Below are 16,885 nucleotides of genomic sequence, written 5' to 3' on the forward strand. Positions count from 1 at the left end.
CTGGGTTCGATTTCTGACCAGGGCACACAGGAGAAGCACCCATCTGCTTCTCCACCCCTCCCCCTCTCCTTCCTCTCTATCTCTCTCTTCCCCTCCTGCAGCCAAGGCTCCATTGGAGCAAAGATGGCCCGGGCACTGGGGATGGCTTCATTGGCCTCTGCCTCGGGCACTAGACTGGCTCTGGTCGCAACAGAGCGACGCCCTGGATGGGCAGAGCATCACTCCCTGGTGGGCGTGCTGGGTGGATTCCGGTTCGGGCACATGCGGGAGTCTGTCTGACTGCCTCCCCATTTCCAGTTTCAGAAAAATACAAAAAAAAAAGTGTAGTGTTGTTTGGTGTAGGAGAGGTCTGGTCTTGTGGCTATATTGGGAATGATTTTGGGTTAATCAACAGCTCCCAGGATCACATGTTAACCTGAAAATCGAGGATGTATTTAAGAGGCCTCTTGTGGCCTGACTAGGCGGTGGCGCAGTAGATAGAGTGTCGGACTGAGATGCAGAGGACCCAGGTTTGAGACCCCGAGGTCGCCAGCTTGAGTGCGGCTCATCTGGCTTGAGCAAAAAGCTCATCAGCTTGGACCTAAGGTCGCTGGCTCAAGCAAGGGGTCACTCGGTCTGCTGAAGGCCCGTGGTTGGGGCACATGAGAAAGCAATCAATGGACAACTAGGGTGTCACAATGAGAAACTGATGATTGATGCTTCTCGTCTCTCTCTGTTCCTGTCTGTCTGTCCCTGTCTATCCCTCTTTCTGACTCTCTCTCTCTCTCTCTGACCCTGTAAAAAAAATAAAATAAAATAGAGGACTCTTGTGCACCTGAGACTTAGTCACAGCCAGACAGATAGATGCATCTAACACACCAAGTCCTGGCCAAATACCTTGTTTATTTAGAGTGTTGTCCTGATATAGAAAGGTTACGTGTTTGATTCCCAGTCAGGGCACATACAAGAACAGATCAGTGTTTTGTCTGCTTGTTTGTCTCTCTTTTTCTTTCCCTCTTTCTGCCTCTCTAGAATCAATAAATAAAAATAGAAAAAATAAGTAAAACACCCATCTGACCAAGCGATGACACAGTGGATAGAGCATTGGCCTGGGATGCAGAGGACCCAGGTTCGAAACCTCAAGGTCGCTGGCTTGAGTGTGGACTCATCCAGCTTGAGTGTAGGCTTGGTGGCTTTAGCGTGGGATCATACACATGACCCCCTGGTTGCTGCCTTGAGCCCAAAGATTGCTGGCTTGAGCAAGGAGTCACTCGCTCTGCTGTAGCCCCCCAGTCAAGGCACATATGAGAAAGCAATCAATGAACAACTAAGGTTCCTCAATGAAGAATTGACGCTTCTCTTCTCTCTACCTTCCTGTCTGTCCCTATCTGTTCCTTTCTCTGTGTGTCTCTTGCTAAAAAAAAAAAAAATTATTTAAAAAAATGAAACACCCAATTACCATTCAATCTAGAAAAGCTCTTCATATGATTCATCTCCCATAATGTTAGAAAAGGGACAATCAGGATACAGTGGGAGCCATTAAGATGTTGTTCCTTGCCTGACCGGGCAGTGGCGCAGTGGATAGAGCATCCACTGGGATGTGGAAGACCCAGGTTCAAGACCCCAAGGTCACCAGCTTGAGCCCAAGGTCGCTGGCTCGAGCAAGGGGTTACTCGGTCTGCTGAAGGCCTACGGTCAACGCATGTATGAGAAAGCAATCAATGAACCTGACTAGGCGGTGGCGCAGTGGATAGAGCGTTGGACTGGGATGTGGAGGACCCAGTTTCAAGGCCCCAAGGTCGCCAGCTTGAGCACAGACTCATCTGGTTTGAGCAAAACTCACTAGCTTGGACCCAGGGTTGCTGGCATGAGCAAGGGGTTACTCTGTCTGCTGAAGGCCTGTGGTCAAGGCACATACGAGAAAGCAATCAATGAACAACTAAGGTGTCGCAACGAAAAACTGATGATTGATGCTTCTCATCTCTCTTTGTTCCTGTCTGTGTGTCCCTATCCATCCTACTCTCTGACTCTCTCTCTGTCTCTGTAAAAAATACAAAAAAAAAAAAAAAAAAAGCAATCAATGTACAATTAAGTTGTTGCAATGTACAATGAAAAAACTAATGATTGATGCTTCTCATCTCTCTCCGTTCCTGTCTGTCCCTGTCTATCCCTCTCTCTGACTTTCTGTCTCTGTAAAAAAAAAAAAAAAAAAAAAAAAACAATAAAAAAACCAAGATGTTGTTCCTGCCTTGTCCCTGACTCTGAATAACTGTGCCCACGTGCTCTTTTTTTTTTTTTTTGGTGACAGAGTCAGACAGACAGATAGGGACAGACAGGAAGGGAGAGAGATGAGAAGCATCAATTCTTCGTTGCAGCAACTTAGTTGTTCACTGATGTTTTTTCTCATATGTGCCTTGACCAGGGAGCTACAGCAGACTGAGTGACTCCTTGCTAGTGTTAGTGACCTTGGGCTCAAGCTGGTGAGCCTTGCTCGAACCAAATTAGCCTGCGCTCAAGCTGGCAACCTCGGGGTCTCGAACTGGGTCTTCTCCGTCCCAGTCCAACGCTCTATCCACTTCGCCACCACCTGGTTAGGCCCACACACTCTTTCCTTTACTGTTTCCGAAATTTAGGTGGCAGTGCCAGTAGAAGGGAGTGGGGACCCTGAGTAAGTGTCTGTTCTCTCACCTCCAAGGAGTATGCTGACCCTGAGAACCACAAGGTCCGCCAGAAGCTGATGGCCAAGGAGTGGGACGAGTTTTTAGCCAAGGGGAAACGGTTCCGTGTGCTCCAACCTGTGAAGATCGGCTGCATCTGGGCTGCGGACAAGGATAGCAGTGCTGACCTGAAGGTGCTGGAGCAGTTCACAGCATGCCTTCTAGAGACAGTCCCCTCCGAGGAGGAGCAGACGCCCAAGACCTCAAAGAAAGAGAAGAGGGACCAGCACAGTGAGTGCTGGCTTGGGGCAGGGGCAGAAGAGGGTCGGGCTCCCACCTGCTCCAAGGCCCAGTTTGGTACAGGGCCAAGAGCAGGAGACTTCTAAGGCATTGGATTAATACTTTAAAAAGGTCCTTTCAACAAATCATAAAGGCCAGCATTCACTGGGCACATCTGTGTCTTCTGTGATATTTACATCAGCAGTACAGTTAGTATAATTAGCCTGTTTTACCAACAGGGACACAGGCCCAGAGTGCTTAGCTGAGAGTCACTCCCATCCCTAACGTCTGTGCCTTCTCACCCTTCAGAGCTGGGGAGGATCAGTGACTCAAAATGAGAGCATAATGGTCATTATTAAGGAAACAACACAGGTACATAAAGTCAGACATGATAATTGATCTGAATGAATCTGCATTGTGAGGTTTGGGCTTCACAGAATCTCTTGCTAAGCAAGTTCATGTGTCTTAAATCTATCCGTAAAAGGCCACCTGAAGCTGATTGTGTCCCTCAATCTTCGTGACAAGTTTAGGAACTTTGTCTGGCACCCACCCATGTCTCCTCCTTTTCCCTCCAGTCTTGGCCCGGTTGATCCCACTGCTGCATGGGAACGTGAATGGAAGAAAAGTGATCATCCAGGAATTTCAGGAGTGGTGCCGCCAAGGACTGCTTAGCAAGGACACTGGCAGTCCTGAGAACAGCTCTGCCAGCCCACCGAGCCCCAGCTCTTCCCGCCCACAAACCCCCACCACCAGCGAGGACAACACAGTCCCCTCCAAGGCCAGGCTCAAGCGGATTATTTCTGAGAACTCAGTGTATGAGAAGAGGCCTGATTTTAGGATGTGCTGGTACGTCCACCCACAGGTGCTAAAGAGCTTTGATCAGGAGCACCTGCCTGTGCCATGCCAGTGGAGTTATATCACCATGGTGCCCTCAGCCACCAGGGAGGACAGTGGCAGCGTCCCCACTGCAGGGCCCAGCCAGGGGACACCCATCTCGCTGAAGAGGAAGTCAGCGGGCAGCATGTGCATCACCCAGTTCATGAAGAAGCGCAGGCATGATGGGCAGGTGAGCACCAGGGTGCTTGAAGGCCTATTTGGGACAAGGAGGCCCTCAAAGTGGCTTTTTATTTTTAACACTTTATTTTTTAGAGCAGATTTAGATTCATAGCAAAATTGCAACAAAATTGTCTGAAATTAAAAGGGTAATGCTGGTATTTCCTATATTATTTACCACTCAGTACACACACACACAGCCTTCCCACCAACATCCCCTATCAGAGCAGAATGCTTATTCGAGTTGGTGAACCCACGTTGACACATCATCCCCCAAAGTCCATTAACTAACCGGGGTTCACTCTTGGTGGTGTACATTCTATGGGTTTAGACAAATTTAAGATGACATGGGTCTATTATTACAGTATCACAAAATAGTTTTATTGTCCTAAAAGTCCTCTGTTGTGCCTATTCATATCCCCACCCCACCCCTGACAGCCACTGGCTCTTATTATCTTCATAGTTTTGTCTTTTCCAGAATGTCACATTGTTGGAATCATACAGTATGTAGGCTTCTCAGATTGACTCTTTTACTTAGTAATATACGTTTGTGGTTCCTTCATGTGTTTTCATGACTGGATGGCTCCTCAGTTTAGGGTACTCACTTTAGGCTGGCATTACACAGAGTTACATATTTTGGTGAAGGTGTGATAAGAGCTGGGTCTCCTGTGGTGATGAAGGAAGAGAGTTGGTATATGCCCCCTGCTCCTCTGATATGAGTTACTTTGCGGCTTAGAAAATAAAGTTGTCATCAGGGCAAGGAGGCAAGAGAAATTATAACTCTTGGAATGTCTGGCCTTTGTGAAACTTAAACTGTCACAGCAAGAGGGACCGTTAGAACAGTCCAACATCAATTGTCATTCCCCAGAGCCACTGTTTGTGTGCACTTCTTTTTTCTTTTTTTTTTTTTTACAGGGACAGAGAGAGAGTCAGAGAGAGGGATAGGTAGGGACAGACAGACAGGAACAGAGAGAGATGAGAAGCATAAATCATCAGTTTTTCATTGCGACACCTTAGTTCATTGATTGCTTTCCTATATGTGCCTTGACTGCAGGCCTTCAGCAGACCGAGTAACCCCTTGCTCAAGCCAGCAACCTTGGGTCCAAGCTTGTGAGCTTTTTGCTCAAACCAGATGAGCCTGCGTTCAAGCTGGCGACCTCGGGGTCTCTAACCTGGGTCCTCTGTATCCTAGTCCGACACTCTATCCACTGTGCCACCGCCTGGTCAGGCCTGTGTGTACTTCTATGCACAGCTCCGCCTGCCTGTGGTTGCAGTTGGGTGCTGTGGGGAGCCTGCTAGGTGAGGAGACGGACCCCAGACCCAGGAACACTTCCCTGCTTGGATCTCGGCCCAAAATGATGGCTTTATTAGGTTTAATAGGTGTTTGAGCCATACAAAACTTTACTTTTATAATTTTTTTTTCTCTTTTTTTTTTTTTTTTTTTCATTTTTCTGAAGCTGGAAACAGGGAGAGACAGTCAGACAGACTCCCGCATGCGCCCGACCGGGATCCACCCGGCACGCCCACCATGGGGCGATGCTCTGCCCATCCTGGGCGTCGCCATGTTGCGACCAGAGCCACTCTAGCGCCTGAGGCAGAGGCCAAGGAGCCATCCCCAGCGCCCGGGCCATGTTTGCTCCAATGGAGCCTTGGCTGTGGGAGGGGAAGAGAGAGACAGAGAGGAAAGCGCGGCGGAGGGGTGGAGAAGCAAATGGGCGCTTCTCCTGTGTGCCCTGGCCGGGAATCGATCCCGGGTCCCCCGCACGCTAGGCCGACGTTCTACCGCTGAGCCAACCGGCCAGGGCTATAATTTTTTTTTAAAGATTTTATTTTTATTGGTCTGACCTGTGGTGGCACAGTGGATAAAGCATCAACCTGGAATGCTGAGGTTGCCAGTTCAAAACCCTGGTCTTGTCTGGTCAAGGCAGTTTTGAGAAGCGACTACCATGAGTTGATGCTTTCTCCTCTTTCCTCCACTTTCTCCCTCTAAAATCAATAAATAAAAATTTTTTCCTAGCGTGCGGAGGACCCGGGTTTGATTCCCGGCCAGGGCACACAGGAGAAGCGCCCATTTGCTTCTCCACCCCTCCGCCGCACTTTCCTCTCTGTCTCTCTCTTCCCCTCCCGCAGCCAAGGCTCCATTGGAGCAAAGATGGCCCGGGCGCTGGGGATGGCTCTGTGGCCTCTGCCCCAGGCGCTAGAGTGGCTCTGGTCGCAATATGGCGACGCCCAGGATGGGCGGAGCATCGCCCCCTGGTGGGCAGAGCGTAGCCCCATGGTGGGCGTGCCGGGTGGATCCCGGTCGGGCGCATGCGGGAGTCTGTCTGACTGTCTCTCCCCGTTTCCAGCTTCAGAAAAAAAAAAAAAAAATTTTAATTTATTGATTTTACAGAGGGGGCCAGGATGAGAAGTATCAACTCATAGTTGCTTCACTTTAGTTGTTCATTGATTGCTAGTTGTATGTGCCTATACCAGGCAAGCCCAGGATGACCTTAGCCTTCCAGGTTAACATTCTGTCCACTGTGTCACCACAGACCAGGCCCACATAGAACCTTTCATGGTTGATCCCATTGTTACCCAGACAGTCTTAGAAGGAACCCTACATGTGGCTGCTCTGGTTGAAACAAGCTAGGAACCCCTGATTTGAAAATGGGTGGTGCTGGAAGACAGACACCCTTTGTGTGAACTCAAAAGTAGCATTCGCAGACCTCTGCCCTATTAGCCCTCCCTTGGGCACCTCTATGCTATTGTCTGTTTCACTGGGGTAGTGTGGAATCTCTTGCAGTCTTGTTGTGGGGGGGGGGGGGGGCGGCACTGCTGCATTCCTGGGCTTCATTTCCCTCCTGGTCATCCTTATAACCCGTTTTTCCCTACATGGAAGATAGTAGTTTTGTCCCATTACACTCCAGGCATTGTGCTAGCACTTTATGTGAATTCCTGCATTTCATTGGTGGTAAGAAGCTTTGTTCTCTAATTGAGACTTCAGGAAAGAGAAATTAACCCAGGGTGTGCCCTTCCAGTGAGAGGTAGATAAAGGAGAAAGCTTGTGCCTAGGAATCAGTGAAATAAATAGGCCATGTCACCCACGACATGGAGTCAGTATAGAAGCACTGCCCCAGGAAAGAGGTTAAAACCTTAGGAGATCTGAACATTGGTCTCATAACAGTGATTCAGCAGGTAGTTGGAGCTTTAAAAGTCCAGATTTCAAAGCTCCTTCTCAGGGAGTCCTGTGGGAAAGGACCAGGACCACAGTGTAGGCCAGCATAGTGGGTGCTGGTTCTTTGGGATATTCTGTGGCAGTTCTGTAGGCAGTCAGCTTTACCCCTGCTCCTTGGACCACTTGAGCTGGGACACCCTACTTCTCAGCCCTGGGTCCCTAAGACTACATCTGGCCTAGAGCAGAGCCCCTATATTGTGGGAGTTTGTCTCCAGCAACAAGTCCAGTAACTTGGCCCTATCTCCTGCTCCCTCCTTCCTTAGTGTATAGCCAGCCAGCAGGATGAAGGTGGCTCCTATATGTGCCCTGACCAGGGATCGAACCAGCTGTGCTTTGGGATGCTCCAACCAACAGAGCTAACCAGCCAGGGCAGTTATTGAGATTTTAAAATTGGCCCTAGCCAGGTAGCTCAGCTGGTTAGTTGTGTTGTCCTGATACACCGAGCATCATCTCATTACACCAAGGTTGCAGGTTCAATCCCTGATCTGGGCACATACAAGAATTAACCAATGAATGCATAAATAAGTAGAACAACAGGTCCATGTTTCCCCCTTCCTCTCTCTAAAATCAATCAATTTTTAAAAACCACACAATTTTTAAATCTTCGTTTAGAGTTCAAAATCATAAATCCTGGGAGTAGAAGGTATTATGATCTATATAGTTAGATGAACAGGCTGGAATGAGACGTCAGCTCTACCACATAGTATCTGTGGCACCAAGGTGATCTGGATCTGTGGTCCTTGGTTTTATTTTAGAATGGGGAGGTTTCTGTTTCCCCTTTCCAACGAAACACATTCTATGATCAAAACAAAACTAAGAGCCCTGGCCAGATAAGCTCAATTGGTTAGGGCAGTGGTCCCCAACCTTTTTGGGGCCACAGACTGGTTTCATGTCAGAAAATATTTTCACGGACTGGCCTTTAGTGTGGGACAGATAAATGTATCACGTGACCGAGACAAGCGTCAAGAGTGAGTCTTAGACGAATGTAACAGAGGGAATCTGGTCATTTTTTTTTTTTTTTTTTTCTTCTGAAGCTGGAAACGGGGAGAGACAGTCAGACAGACTCCCGCATGCGCCCGACCGGGATCCACCCGGCACGCCCACCAGGGGGCGATGCTCTGCCCCTCAGGGCATCGCTCTGTTGCGACCAGAGCCACTCTAGCGCCAAGGGCAGAGGCCAAGGAGCCATCCCCAGCGCCGGGGCCATCATCGCTCCAATGGAGCCTCGCTGTGGGAGGGGAAGAGAGAGACAGAGAGGAAGGAGAGGGGGAGGGGTGGAGAAGCAAATGGGCGCCTCTCCTGTGTGCCCTGGCCGGGAATCGAACCTGGGACTTCCGCACACCAGGCCGACGCTCTACCACTGAGCCAACCGGCCAGGGCTTTTTTTATTATTATTATTGATTGATTTTAGAGAGAGGAGAGAGAGAAGGGGGAATGACTGGGAAGCATCAACTTGTGGCAGTTGCTTCTCATGTGTGCCTTGACCGAGCAAGCCTGGGGTTTAGAACTGGCAACCTCAGCATTCCAGGTCAACGCTTTATCCACTGTTACATCACAGGTCAGGCAAATCGTTGGGTTTTTTTGTGTGTTTTTTTTTTGCATTTTTCTGAAGCTGGAAACAGGGAGAGACAGACAGACTCCCGCATGCGCCTGACCGGGATCCACCCGGCACGCCCACCATGGGGCAACGCTCTGCCCACCAGGGGGCGATGCTCTGCCCATCCTGGGCGTCGCCATGTTGTGACCAGAGGCACTCTAGCACCTGAGGCAGAGGCCACAGAGCCATCCCCAGCGCCCGGGCCATCTTTGCTCCAATGGAGCCTTGGCTGCGGGAGGGGAAGAGAGAGACAGAGAGGAAGGAGAGGGGGAGGGGTGGAGAAGCAGATGGGCGCTTCTCCTGTGTGCCCTGGCCGGGAATCGATCCCCGGTCCTCTGCACGCTAGGCCGACGCTCTACTGCTGAGCCAACCGGCCAGGGCGGATTTTTTTTTGTTTTTGTTTTGTTTTGTTTTGTTTTTTTAGATTTTATTTATTTATTTGAGAGAGAGAGTGAGAGAAGGGAGGGAGGAGCAGGAAGCATCAACTCCCATATGTGCCTTGACCAGGTAAGCCCGGGGTTTCGAACCGGCAACCTCAGCGTTCCAGGTCGATGCTTGATCCACTGCGCCAGCACAGGTCAGGCTGGTCATTTTTTAAGAATAAAACATGGGGGGGGGGGAATAAAACATCATTCAGACTTAAATATAAATAAAACGGAAATAATGTAAGTTATTTATTCTTTCTCTGCAGACCAGTACCAAATGGCCCACGGACCAGTACCAGTCCGCAACCCAGGGGTTGGGGACCACTGGGTTAGGGCATTGTTTTTTTGTGGGTTTTTTTGTATTTTTCTGAAGCTAGAAATGGGGGGAGACAGACAGACTCCCGCATGTGCCTGACCAGGATCCACCTGGCACGCCCACCAGGGGGTGATGCTCTGCCCCTCCGGGGCGTCGCTCTGCCGCAACCAGAGCCACTCTAGCACCTGGAGCAAAGGCCATGGCGCCATCCCCAGCGCCCGGGCTATCTTTGCTCCAATGGAGCCTCGGCTGCGGGAGGGGAAGAGAGAGACAGAGAGGAAGGAGAGGGGGAGGGGTGGACAAGCAGATGGGCGCTTCTCCTGTGTGCCCTGGCCGGGAATCGAACCCGGGACTTCTACACACCAGGCCGACGCTCTACCATTGAGCCAACTGGCCAGGGCCAGGGCATTGTTTTGATATGCAGCAGTTGCTGGTTCAATCCCTAGTCAGGGCACATACAGGAACAGATTGATGTTTCTGTCTCTCCCTTCTCTTTCTAAAACCAGTAAGTTAAAAAAAGAAAAGAATATTCTGCACCATTCTTATTTTAAAAAACTAAGAATAACAAGTGTTACACAGCCATAGTTCTTGACAATTACTCCTAACTCCTGCCTTTTTCACATGTTCCCTTTTTTCCACCTCTGCATCCACCACATGCAGCAGTGACAGCGGGGTGACAAGCTTTTCCATTACAGTGGCAGCTCCACACAGCAAATTTGGGTCATCCTAAATTTCCACTATAGAATATTTTGTAGCCTGACCAGGCGGTGGTGCAGTGGATAGAGCGTCGGACTGGTCACCAGCTTGAGCTTGGGCTCATCTGATTTGAGCAATGCTCACCAGCTTGTACCCAAGGTCGCTGGCTCAAGCAAGGGTTACTTGGTCTGCTGAAGGCCCGTGGTCAAAGCATATATGAGAAAGCAATCAATGAACAACTAAAATGCCCCAATGAAAAACTGATGATTGATGCTTCTCATCTCTTCGTTCCTGTCTGTCCCTATCTATCCCTCTCTCTGACTCTCACTCTCTCTGTAAAAAAAATAAAAATAAAAGAAATAAAAGAGTATTTTGTAGCCTGTCCAGTATCTGGAGGGTTATGGATGAATGGTAGTTCCTCTATACTTGTTTTTCCTTTTGGAGAGCCCAGTGACCAGGGAGGCTATGAAGAATCCATCTGTTCCTTTTGCTTAACAGACCTAAACGAACATACCCCCAAAGCCACATAGTTGAGAGCTGGGCTATCTGCTCTTCTCAATCAATTCTTCAGAACAGGTACTTAGAAATCACTGAGCATCCTGCTGTGGCAGCTCCTGCTTTTGCTCTGTGGACCATTCCTGTCTCATTGATACTCAACCATCAAGAAGTCCAGGTGTAGTCTACGGCCATACCACCCTGAACACGCCCGATCTTGTCTGATCTCGGAAGCTAAGCAGGGTCGGGCCTGGTTAGTACTTGAATGGGAAGAAGTCCAGGTGTAGAGTGTGCACACCAGGAACTGAAGATGCCGCAAACTTTAGCCCAGTCTGCTCAGCCAAGCCAGGAACCCAATGTGCGTCCCCTTCCATTGTCTCTTTTTCAGGCAAAAGATTTTTGATTTTTTTTTTTTAATTTATTCATTTTTTTTTTTTTTTAGAGAGAGAGAGGAGAGGGAGAGACAGAGAGAGAGAAGGGGGGGAGGAGCTGGAAGCATCAACTCCCATATGTGCCTTGACCAGGCAAGCCCAGGGTTTTGAACCGGCGACCTCAGCATTTCCAGGTCAACGCTTTATCCACTGCGCCACCACAGGTCAGGCCCAAAAGGAGATTTTTTTTTTTTTTTTTTTTTTTATTCACTTTTAGAGAGGAGAGACAGAGACAGAGAGGAAGAAGGGGGGAGGAGCTGGAAGCATCAACTCCCATATGTGCCTTGACCAGGGAAGCCCACGGTTTCGAACCGGCGACCTCAGCATTTCCAGGTCAACACTTTATCCACTGCGCCACCATAGGTCAGGCCCCAAAAGGAGATTTTTATAGCAGAGGAATTTCAAAGTGTTTTGAGAAGCAGCCTCTCTGTTGAAATAAATGTTTCTGCCTCTTCTAGTTCCCTTTTTTTCATCTACAGGAGTGAGCACTTGTGTGGATGGTTGCTGTTTAAAATCAGTTTTGCTACTTTCTACATTGTCCTTCTGTTCCCTCTGGTAAATGCCAGTGAAATGACCCAGGACTTGTTGGAAATTCTAGACCCACTAGAGGCCTTCCCGCTCTCCCATGTCTCTCCTGATGTTTGTCCACAGTGACCCAGATGGTACCTATACTGGCCAAACTGGTCTACAATACAAATTGAGAGTTGTCAAGCTGCAGGCAAAAGGACAGAGAAAGCACTGATGGACTGAGCTCTCAGCTATTTATTTCAAATAGTAAATTCAGAGAAAGTGTGCTTTATCAATTTTTCTTGCAAACCAAACCAGAAGCCCAGAATTCTGTTTTGTTTTTTTTGTTTGTTTATTTTTTGACAGAAAGAGGGAGAGACAGACAGGGAGAGAGATGAGAAGCATCAATTCTTCCTTGCGGTACCTTAGTTGTTCACTGATTGCTTTCTCATATGTGCCTTGACCTGGGGGCTACAGCAGAGCAAGTGACTCCTTGCTTAAGCCAGCGACCTTGGGCTTCAAGCCAGCGACTTTTGGGCTCAAGCTGGTGACCTCATGGTTTCGAACCTGGGTCCTCAGTGTCCCAGTCCGACGCTCTATCCACTATGCCACCGACTGGTCAAGCAGAAACCCAGAATTCTAATTTTAAAACATCACAAATTATTATTTTGTGTGTGTGTGTGTGACAGAGACAAAGAGGGACAGATAGGGACAGGCAGACAGGAAGGGAGAGAGATGAGAAGCATCAATTCTTCATTACGGCACCTTAGTTGTTCATTGATTGCTTTCTCATGTATGCCTTGACGGGGGGCTACAGCAGACCGAGTGACTCCTTGCTAAAGCCAGTGACCTTGGGTTCAAGCAGGTGACCTCTGGGTTTTGAACCTGGGTCCTCCATGTCCCAGTCCAATGCTTTATCAGGCTACAAATTATTTTTGTAATAAGATAAATACAGTGTGTTCGTAAAGTCATGGTGCACTTTTGACCAGTCACAGGAAAGCAACAAAAGACGACAGAAATGTGAAGTCTGCACCAAATAAAAGGAAAACTCCCAGTTTCATACCTATTTAGTGCAGTTTGATGTGGGCTCACTCAGATTTTTTAGGGCTTCTTAGATAGCTATTCCGTATAGCCTCTACAGACTCGTCACTGACTGATGGCCTACCAGAACGGGGTTTCTCCACCAAACTGCCGGTTTCCTTCAACTGCTTATCCCACCAAGTAATGTCATTCCTATGTGGTGGTGCTTCGTTATAAATGCGCCAATATTCACGTTGCACTTTGGTCATGGATTCGAATTTAGCAAGCCACAGAACACATTGAACTTTCCTCTGTACCGTCCACATCTCGACTGGCATGGCCGTGGGCTGCTCCGTTGTATACACGGTGTTACGTCATCATCTGCGCATGCGCACATGCTGCCACCAAGGTAGAGAGTAGACTGGAGGTGTCAGGGTGGAAGAGTCCGAAAGACAGGGTCATGGAACCAGTGAGGTGCTTCTGAACTGAGCTTCAGGGAAAAGGACGATAGCAATGATGCTGGACTCAGGAAGCCTGAAGTCTAGTAATCCTTGACAGAGCCACTTGGCCTTAGTGCCCTAATTTCCTCACCTTTGCCATGGGGCTTCAGAAACTGGGAGGGTTTTCCTTTTATTTGGTGCAGATTTCACATTTCTATCGTCTTTTGTTGCTTTTCTGTGACCAGTCAAAAGTACACCATGACTTTACGGACACACTGTATAATGATGGTAGTTTTCAGAGCTCTGAGTTAGTTCATTGGAGGTAAATCCCTAAGGTTTCCTTTGGTCCTCAGCTATCAAACAGACTCCTAGAGTTGCTAAAACAGGTAGAGGAGGTCAGGAGCGTGGACATGTGTAGCGGGAGAATCATAGTGGTCTGCCCTGAAGTGCCCATGCTGACAGCTCATATCCCCTCGTATGTTCAGGTTGGAGCTGGGGACCTGGATGGCTTCCAGGCAGACACAGAAGAGGAGGAGGAAGAGGATGGCGACTGTGTGATGATAAACATCTCAGATGTTGCTGGTAATGCCCCCAGACCCTTTTATGCAGACTGGCAGTAGGGGGAAGAGCACATGCCTTTTTACCTTCTTACTGGCTTTCTTGTACATAATAGGGCTGAGTTACAAGACTTTGAAAGGCACTGGGTGGGCTGGTCTAAAGGTGGGGGTGGACATTTGGGTCCCCTCCAGACCCTGGAGGATCTTTGTTTTCTAAGCTACATTAGGAAACCAAAGAACTGAATGAAGGTTGCCACCAAGGTAGAGAGTAGACTGGAGGTGTCAGGGCGGAAGAGTCTGAAAGATGGGGTCATGGAACCAGTGAGGTGCTTCTGAACTGAGCTTCAGGGAAAAGGACGACAGCAATGATGCTGGATTCAGGAAGCCTGAAGTCTAATGATCCTTGACAGAGCTACTTGGCCTTAGTGCCCCAATTTCCTCACCTTTGCCATGGGGCTCCAGGCACAGATTTGGCTATGCTCTGAGCGAGCTAAAGAGGGGACAGGGTCTGAGTGTGGTGAGGGAGTACATCTATCTAGAAAAGGGGGACAGGTCTGTGGGCTACAGCGATGCCCCTTCTCTTAACTACGGTTGGATTAGAGGATCTTACCCCAAGAAGGCTCCCAGAGTTATTTCAAGCCCCAATGACATGGTACAGCCAGCTAAAGCCACTACCTCTCTTGCCTTGCAGAGGTCCAGGACCCATGTGAAACCACTCCCAGAGCTGGAAGGCCTGTGGAAATGGACACCAGTGAGAACCCCACGCCCTCCAGCTCACTTGGCCCCTCCTGAGCACCCCAACTGGCCAGTGTGTGTATGTAGAATGGTTAGGGTTTTTTGAGATGCTTTTCAGATACTTGAAAGTCCTACAATTCCTGTGTAAAGAGCACTTTGTCCTGCTTCGCATACCCCCCCCCCCCCAGGGTTGGAAAGTATATAGGATGCTTAACTCATTCTTTTTGATATTTGTAAAAAGTTTTTCCAAAAAAACTGCATATTAATCTGCCCTTTAATAAAGCATTATTGCAATGTGTTGGCCTGTACAGGGAAGCCTAGTTGTGCCCTTAGGGCCCTGAGCAGGCGCTATGATGAAATGCTTATAAATGAATTGGAGCCCTGTTGGTGTAGGGTGCCACCAGGACCTGACATAGACGTGTATAAACTTACTGTCTAGCTCTGAGCTGGTGTGTTTGTCATCTTTGTATCTGTGAAGAGGTGTGTACCTTGACCTGTGGCCCAAGCCTGTTGCCCTGTGCTGTGCTGTATCCATTCCTTATTCCCCACACGTGGTACTATGGCAGCTGTATCAAGTTTCCCACTTTGCAAAAGCGCTGTCCCATCTCTTTGTTTTTGTTTTTTTGTTTTTTTAATTTTTTTTTTTATTTATTCATTTTAGAGGAGAGAGAGAGAGAAAGGGGGGAGGGGCCGGAAGCATCAACTCCCGTATGTGCCTTGACCAGGCAAGCCCAGGGTTTTGAACCTGCGACCTCAGCATTCCAGGTCGACGCTTTATCCACTGCGCCACCACAGGTCAGGCTGTCCCATCTCTTTGTTATGAAACCCTCCACCTCCCTGATGGCCTAGTTCAGGGTGGGGCTTCTCAACAGGTGCTTATGCCCATCAGTTCCTCCTACCCCCTTGGGAGGTGAGCAGGGCGTATTCCGGTCCTCTAAGACCTGAATCCTGGCTTACAGATGGACATCTGGGACAGGTCCACCACAGGAGAGAGTTTAACACTGGAGACACCGGAGCCCTGGTCCCTGAGGCCCTGGACCAGCCCCACATTGGGGCAGCGATAGCCCCATAGCAGTTCTCCATGGGGAACTAAGATTTTATTTTTTTATTTTTCTGAAGTGAGAAGCAGGGAGGCAGAGACACAGACTTTCACATGCGCCCGACCGGGATCCACCCATATGCCCACTAGGGAGTGATGCTCTGCCCATCTGAGACATTGATCTGCTGCAGCTAGAGCCATTCTAGCACCTGAGGCAGAGGCCATGGGACCATCCTCAGTGCCCGGGCCAACTTTGTTCCAATGGAGCCTTGGCTGTGGGAAGGAAAAAGAGAGACAGAGAGGGGGAGGGGTGGAGAAGCAGATGGGCACTTCTCCTGTGTGCCCTGACCAGGAATCAAACCTGGGACTTCCATATGCTGGGTTGATGCTCTATTACTGAGCCAGCCGGCCAGGGCTGGGAACTAAGATTTTAGCAGAGTTCACAGACTCGATCCAACCTGGACTCCTGTCCTGCCAACCCTTTCATACCAAGTTTTTGTTCCCACTGCCCCTAGCAGACACATCAGCGTGCAGAACAACAGTTCACATCTGCTGGATACAGCCATACAGGACAACTCAACCCTGTGGCTGTGTGGTGGTCAAGACTCCCCAGGTTTTCTACTCCCACCAACATCCTGATCCTCCTTCAGGGGCCCTGTATGGGTGGGGCTGAGAAACACCCCAGTTGCAGAGTGAGGGTAAGAGCCTTGACCAGGACTTTCTGCGGGAGATAGGGTGCAGCTGAATACATGTGTGCACAGCGTAGAAGCATGTATGTTAAACCTGTGGACACAACTACCTGCAAAGTCCCTTTAAGTCTGTTTTAGTTGGATAGCTGACAACTTGCAGTTGAGTCCTAGCAGCAGTTGGGGACAAAGGGGATTTAGGACCTAAATGACAGGGTAAGTCTGTACTGGGTTCCCAAGATATGGCAGCAAAGGAGACAGGCCTGGGTCCAACAGCTGCTAGTGGCTCAGGTGTGAGACAAGGGCATGCATAGTGGGCAACCTGCTGGCTGAGAGGGTTATAGGGGATTTTTGCTTTTGAAATTACATTTAAGCCTTAAAGCTTCAAGTCTGTCCATCACCCAGCTAGCAGTGGTCAGAGGACCAGCCACTAGGCCTCTGTGCAGGGGAGAATCTAGCAGGAACTAGAGCCAGTGGCCCACCTCGGAATGAGAGGAAAGGACGATCCGGTGAGTGGCTGAGGGTCTATCTCCCAGCCTGGGTGTGACCAGGCGAGTACCTTTAATGCTCCAGGCCTATTTTCCTGTCTTAGTTCCCTGTGGCTGTAACGTTATCACTAAAAATGGGGGCTTAAAACAACACAAACTTGTTCATCTAGTTTTGGATATCATATCTGACATGGGTCTCACTTCTTTAAAATACAGATGTGGGCAAGGCTAATTCCTTCTGGAAGTTCCTGTGGAAAATCCATTTCTG

The 16,885-nt window shown here is 49.1% G+C and overlaps 1 protein-coding gene across 4 annotated transcripts in view; it reads left to right on the plus strand.

Annotated features, from left to right (window-relative positions):
• The window catches only part of CHAF1A (chromatin assembly factor 1 subunit A), a 47,444-nt gene extending 32,595 nt beyond the window's left edge, over positions 1-14,849 (plus strand). For all 4 annotated transcript variants that reach the window (XM_066344331.1, XM_066344314.1, XM_066344324.1 and 1 more), the window contains 4 exons: positions 2,675-2,927; positions 3,491-3,981; positions 13,598-13,694; positions 14,361-14,849. In XM_066344331.1, the coding sequence (XP_066200428.1) occupies positions 2,675-2,927; positions 3,491-3,981; positions 13,598-13,694; positions 14,361-14,461 (942 nt within the window). In that variant the 3' untranslated portion in view covers positions 14,462-14,849. The remainder of the gene's footprint in view (positions 1-2,674; positions 2,928-3,490; positions 3,982-13,597; positions 13,695-14,360) is intronic.
• The last annotated feature ends 2,036 nt before the right edge of the window (positions 14,850-16,885 follow it).

The sequence above is a fragment of the Saccopteryx leptura genome, chromosome 1 (genome assembly GCF_036850995.1).
Source record: "Saccopteryx leptura isolate mSacLep1 chromosome 1, mSacLep1_pri_phased_curated, whole genome shotgun sequence".
Lineage (NCBI taxonomy): Eukaryota > Metazoa > Chordata > Mammalia > Chiroptera > Emballonuridae > Saccopteryx > Saccopteryx leptura.